At 40.2% G+C, this 6131-nt stretch overlaps 1 protein-coding gene across 1 annotated transcript; it reads left to right on the top strand.

The window, feature by feature from the left end:
* The first annotated feature begins 274 nt into the window (after window positions 1-274).
* On the top strand, window positions 275-5801 carry LOC119738309. The gene is made up of 6 exons (XM_038213154.1): window positions 275-633; window positions 1571-1731; window positions 2393-2483; window positions 2600-2770; window positions 3678-3772; window positions 4552-5801. Exons 1-6 carry the CDS (start codon window positions 480-482, stop codon window positions 4630-4632), a joined length of 753 nt encoding a protein of 250 aa, XP_038069082.1. The 5' UTR covers window positions 275-479; the 3' UTR covers window positions 4633-5801.
* The last annotated feature ends 330 nt before the right edge of the window (window positions 5802-6131 follow it).

Raw genomic sequence — 6131 nt, forward strand, 5'->3', positions numbered from 1 at the left:
GCTGATGTTTGGTATAGCCGAATGTTCAGTACCACCGTTACTGAGTAACGGACTCGTCACTCGTTAGTCATTACCGCTACGATTAATTCCTCCAAGTAATTGTTCATATAAGCATGAAACACTTGCCTGTTACGAGAACTCTTTCAAACTATGCCCCCCATTTTTGCTTTCCATCCCAAGGGGAGGAGGTTCAACCATTGTTGGCTAGGCAAACGAGGTCAATTTCCTGGGCAATTAATTATTGAAAATGACCCTCGGTGTAATTGTTATTTAAAACCAGATCAAATCCCTTAAACCTCACAAAATGAAAAAAAGGGATCGTCTCTGAAGAATTTGTAATTCGTCAATGAACCATGACATTTAGCCTCTGATATTGCATACACCCATAAACTTGTAAACTTGTTTATGCCGTGGTGCAACTGAAACAAGTCTTGTGACAATTCCCCCGAACTGCATCCACAATTTCAGCGACGATCATCATGTACGCCGCCGCCGTTGTTTGCGTCCTTTTTACGGCTGTCTCGGCCAGCCAGGGCCCGCTGAACATGCCCAGTGTGCCGTGGAAGACGGAGCAGACCGACCTGCCCCATCCTGTGATTTGCTGTAGTGCTTCCGCCTACACGTATAAAGCAGGTGGGTTCTATATAGACGGATTGCATTCAGTAGCCATCTTGGAGGGGTGCCAGTGACGTAGTCGGGGAGTGGTGGGGTGCAGAATGGCAGAGCGCAACGGGCTAGCTATTATAAAAGCAAAGTGGGACGCTGATAAATTTCACGCTATAATATTTTCACAAATGAACCGATCAGTATCCAAGATTGGTTAATAGCTATAACCGTTTATCACTCAATTTACTTAAATGTAATCATTTTAAGTAACAGGAAAAAAGAAGAAAAATTCAATAAACTGAAGTTTATGTTATTGGATAACACAACTGCCAAGAAGGTAACAAATTATTCTGAGGTGTTACCATCGATGACAAATTTACTTGGAATTATCACATCGATGTAAAGTTTCTAAGAGTATTGGAGTAATCAACAGATTAAACGTGCTCCCTTTGAGGTACATTTGACAACAAAATAGAATATCTGCCTTTCAATAATTACTCCTGACCTAAACTATGGAATAATTAACCATTTTCTAGATGTTGAAGGTCATAATAATTATGTTTAAACGCAAACTTAAATTGTACCTTATGTAGTGTAATATTTAATGTGTCTCTACCTTTGGACCTTGTGTGGCGATCCTACACGTATAGTATTGTTCACAACGTCGTTTACTTCCATAGGCAGCTCATTAGGTAGACCTCCACCTTTCAATAATTTTTGATGTGAACAGGTGCGAGTGTCTTAAGTGAGGTTCTAACGCCTAGAATACTGTTCACGCGTTCTTCAAACTTAAACTTCTGAAATCACCGATATTGTACCTGAAAACTCATTTTGGTTGCGCACCATTGCGAAGCTGTATAGAGGTTGCCGGTTTGAATCCGTCCTTAGTCCAATTACTTTCTGTTCAACCACAATTTTTTAAATACTGATATTCCCCCTTGAAGCCATTTTGTGATTATTTCAGTTAGCGTGGTCTCGTCCGTGAAAGACGGGTCCCTCTCTACGGAATTCATCCATCAGCGTGGCGCCTACGATGCTGTAGCCAAGATGATCGCCGTTGAAGAGGTGTTGGGATTCACCAACGGCACCGAAGACACTGTCAAACTCATCAGCGACTTCAACAATGTACGCCTGCACTTGTTTTTGTATCATCATTTTGTCATAGCAATGGTCTCATGAACAAAGTCGTATTCAAGTTCATCAATACTGAATGACACGATTGTGTTCATGTTTCAGAGGGGATGGACAGTGACAAAATGTCTTGGCCACAGTTCATTTGAGTGGCTTGTTACTTTATTTGAGTGGCTTGAAGATTAACATGTGTTTGGTTTGTCATTGACTTGTCATTGGCTTGTCACTGACTTACCATTGACTTGTCACGACTTGTCATTGACTTGTCTTTGACTTTTTTTGACTTGTCACTGACATGTCACTGACTTGCCATTGACTTTCCACTGACTTGTCGTTGAATTGTCTTTGACTTGTCATTGACTTATCTCTGACCTGTCACTGACTTGTCATTGACTTGCCATTGATTTGCCATTGATTGCCATTGATTTTTCCTTGACTTGTCACTGACTTGTCACTGACTAATCATTTACTTTTCATTGACGTCTGATGAATAGATATTGACTAGACATTTGTTATGACTATATGACTATATATAATGACTATAACTCTAAACGAAGGTTTTATATACTTTCATTTTTTTAGTAACAATGTTCTCAATCACAATAAAACACGTGTTCACCCAGGAAGATTTGTTTTTATTTTTACTGTTCTGCAGGGGGTGGAGTATCGCATTACATCACAGAAAGGAACGATTGAATGCGAGAAAACGGACATTCCCACCCGTTTTCTGCACAACTGTCTGACAGGTATTTATCTTCGCATGTGGTGTATTTGTCATGTGATGTTTGTTCTGTTCGTTCGTCAGTCTGTTTACTCGCTCGTGTTTACTCATTCGCATTTCCTACTCGCCATCTATACACAGACGAAAAGTTCATCAATTGGGTAACTATCGGCGATCGGGCCCTGACAGCAGGCAACTGGTACAAGCTCTGGACCAATCACCCGACTGAGGATGTTCACGTGGTTTACACCTTCCAGCATCCCGAGTGCGTTGACCTCGGCTACATCAGTCGTGGGACGGACAAAGCGACAGGTATGTTGGGCTGTCAAAGAAGAAAAGTGGATTTAGACAGTACGGTGCATGGTTTAACTTTAGACCATATAGTCGAAATTTTGCAATAGGTACAAATTATTTTTATCTCTGTCTTGCAGAGGGACCCGTAGAATGTATACGGGTCCCTCATCATTTCAAATTAAATTTTCATTTTAATTCCAATGTCTATTTAGCCTATATTCAAAAACAAGTAACAAGGTATCCAAGAGGTATGACGTGAGTGATTGCCATATTCCAGACATATAGATGGGCAATAGGTGAAAGTATCTTTTTAGTCAATAACTAACTAAATATTTACTTTAATTAAACATCTGTGACTACGCCAGTTTGGGATTGACAAAGTCAGTCAGAAACCACATATTTTATATACTCAACCAAAAAAGAAAGTCCCCCCTTTCAATCCTGTTTACTCTGACTCAAAAACTGCTGAGCACCTCTCGCTCAAAAAACGACTAATCAGTAAAGAAATTCCGTAGCAATCTTTCCATACTCTTTAGGCCTACTTGGCCCAAACCAGTGATAATGTGTACGAAATTATGCAATTTATGACAAATGATACAGAAAACAGTTACACTTTTGTATACGTGAAGGTTGTGGTTCACACTCACCTGGCACGTATACAAAAGTACAACTTTTTTCAATAACATTTGTCATAAATTGCATAATTGTGTAAACATTATCACTGTTTTGGGCAAAACAAAGAGTATGGCTGGATTGCTAAGGAATTTCTGTACTGATCAGTCATAATTTGAGCAAGATATGCGGAGTAGTTTTTTAGTTTAAAAAAAGTATAAGGGGGACATTCTTTATGGGTTGAGTGTACCATCAGAGTTTTAACATGTAGAATGAGGACATCATCAGTTAATACAAACTTTAACCGTTTCAGGTGCTGAATTGTGGACTGACTTCCACACCCGTTCAGACTACAGTCTCGGCATCTGTGACCCAGACAAGTGGTTCAAACCGCCTCCAGAGTGCAAGGTGGGCTTGTGTGTAGGATGAGACTAGGTTGGCCTAAACAAGCTGCTCTCGACTGTCTCGTTATAAGACAGTCATACTCAATCTCAGTCAATTGGTTAGTGACTCAGTCATTCAGAGGGCCCAGCACATGATCTAGTTGAAAGCAGGAAGGGACAAATTCGAAAAACCTCGGTGTGCATCGATCGTGGACCAGCGGAAATTGCGGATCTGGGGGGGGGGGAGAGAAAAGAACCCATCTTCTTTTTAAGTAACGTCACAAACAAGGCAAGCACTGTGTACACCACCTTCTGTTGCTAAACGAAATGGGTTACAGTGGTCAGAAATGGCCTCAGAGCACTCCCTAGAGTAGAGCATCTAGAATCCCCCAACAAAATCTGGACCCCTTAAGCGGGCCCTGAACCCCAGGTGGTAAATTTTTCGAATCAACGCTTTTGGGGAACAACATTTGTACGCCCCCCCCCTAAGAAAATTGTGTGTTCTGGATCCGCCCTTGACCAGCGGTAGCATCTCCAGATCACTCCCTGTTGACACTAGATTTGATTTGAACCATAAACCCCTCACATTTTGAAATTTTGAGGAAAGTAAAGTTCACCACCTCCTTTTTTATCCATCCCTATCGGCTCAAAACAACAAACTTGTCAACATTGTTCAAATAACTGATCAAAAAATACAAGCAGGTTAAGTTGCTTCAAACTAATACGAAATTTAAGGCTTTTCAATGTGTCTGCGGTCATAATAAAATTGTTTGTGTACCAACCCTTGTGTGTCCCATCTTACAGGCCGTCAAGCTCCTAAAGGCGACCCCTCAGCAGTGGTTTGGCCGTCTGAGCCCTGACGGGAAACGTCCGATCTTCTGGTAGATGTCAATTCATCCTCGTCGTTGACCGAAGACAACACGAACATTTATCGAATTGAGAAAGAAACTGTTCTCATCATATAGAGAAACTCTCAATAAAAGAACATCTTAATTGGAAAGCTCTTATAGTGACTGGCGCCCTTTCTTTTTTTCGTTTTATCCTTTCAGTTTTAGATGATACCTTCTTCCCTCTTGAACATTACACATGTACTTCACATGTAAACTGAATGAGTGGTTATACATGTTCGTCGATTTGAAGGAATGATTTACAGGGGAATTCAACTGAATTAAGTTCGTAAACCGGGTTTAAAATGTGTTTCAGCCAAGTGCTCGTCATCAGCCATGGCCGTTAAACCCTTTAGCTATTTTGTTTAATCTAGTCTTTAAACAAAACCGATTACAAATTAATAATGTATTCTTTCTTGTTTTACTATTACAGTTTAATGTATAAGGTTTAGCAGATTTATATACCCAATAACCGATTAAACTGTAGAAACCCAATAACTGCCTCCGTCTTCAAGGGTAAAGACTTATGGAGACTGAAGTTTTTCTGTTGCAGCCTCTCGCCTATGGAACAGTCTGCCAAAAGCCCTGAGTTCACAACCAGACGCTGTCTCTTTCAAACTTGTCTCAAACTGTACCTCTTCATTCAAATTTATCATTTAGATCTCAGACCCCAGCGCATTGAATAGGTCTATAGATACCAGCACTTTAAAAAGTTACTATTATTATTTTTTATTATTATTGTTATTAATATGGAACATTTGTGCAAATTCACAAAACTTTTTTTAAATGGCTTTTTATTGAACAGGTGATGACATGCTTTCTGTTTGAATGTTAATGCAAGTATAGATATTGTGCCGAAAGGAGCAACTCTTTTCGATCGCATAACGGAATGGCTATACTGGAATTGTTAATATCCTTATTAACTAAAACTCTAGTTTAAACACCAATCATTTTAAAAGTGGTTGCGTTTCTACTCATAATGTACTCGATAGAGGAGATCCTACATGTACTGGGGTCATGGCGGTTTTTATATCCTTCTATCGGGACTTGGTGACAGCATGGGTAATCATTACTTTGTCTATAAACAAAATCCACTTCTCGTCTTTTACTCCAGTCTGTTTGTTGTCCTAACGTCTGAATTTTGATAGCACACGGCCACGGATATCTAACAAGTTATTGAAACTGGAACAAATCCGCTATGAAACTTTAAGCCTGGGATCGGGTTCGCGTAGTACAATTCACTCTTGAGAACAAACATGGCCGATCTTAATACGACAGTATTCTGGGGGTCCAGACCGGTATTGTGTGCGTCATGCGTCATATATTTCAAAGTTGTGCTGCGTCATGCACAAGCAAATACCTTGGGCCCAAGGACACAGCCTTGCTACCATTCCACCAGTTCGTTCCTTTTTTTTTTAGTTCTCTCTTTCCATCAATCACTGATTCAAAACGTCTGATATAATAGGTAAATTTGAACCCTGGGAATATTCTTCCGCC

Source organism: Patiria miniata, unplaced genomic scaffold, assembly GCF_015706575.1.
Source record: "Patiria miniata isolate m_02_andy unplaced genomic scaffold, ASM1570657v1 HiC_scaffold_3, whole genome shotgun sequence".
Lineage (NCBI taxonomy): Eukaryota > Metazoa > Echinodermata > Asteroidea > Valvatida > Asterinidae > Patiria > Patiria miniata.

Excerpts from the sequence above, each read along its gene's own strand:
- LOC119738309 (XM_038213154.1), top strand. The coding sequence starts at position 480 with ATGTACGCCGCCGCCGTTGTTTGCGTCCTTTTTACGGCTGTCTCGGCC. Across the intron at positions 2,771-3,677 it reads TGGGACGGACAAAGCGACAG|GTGCTGAATTGTGGACTGAC; the intron begins GTATGTTGGGCT and ends TAACCGTTTCAG. Across the intron at positions 3,773-4,551 it reads AACCGCCTCCAGAGTGCAAG|GCCGTCAAGCTCCTAAAGGC; the intron begins GTGGGCTTGTGT and ends CCCATCTTACAG.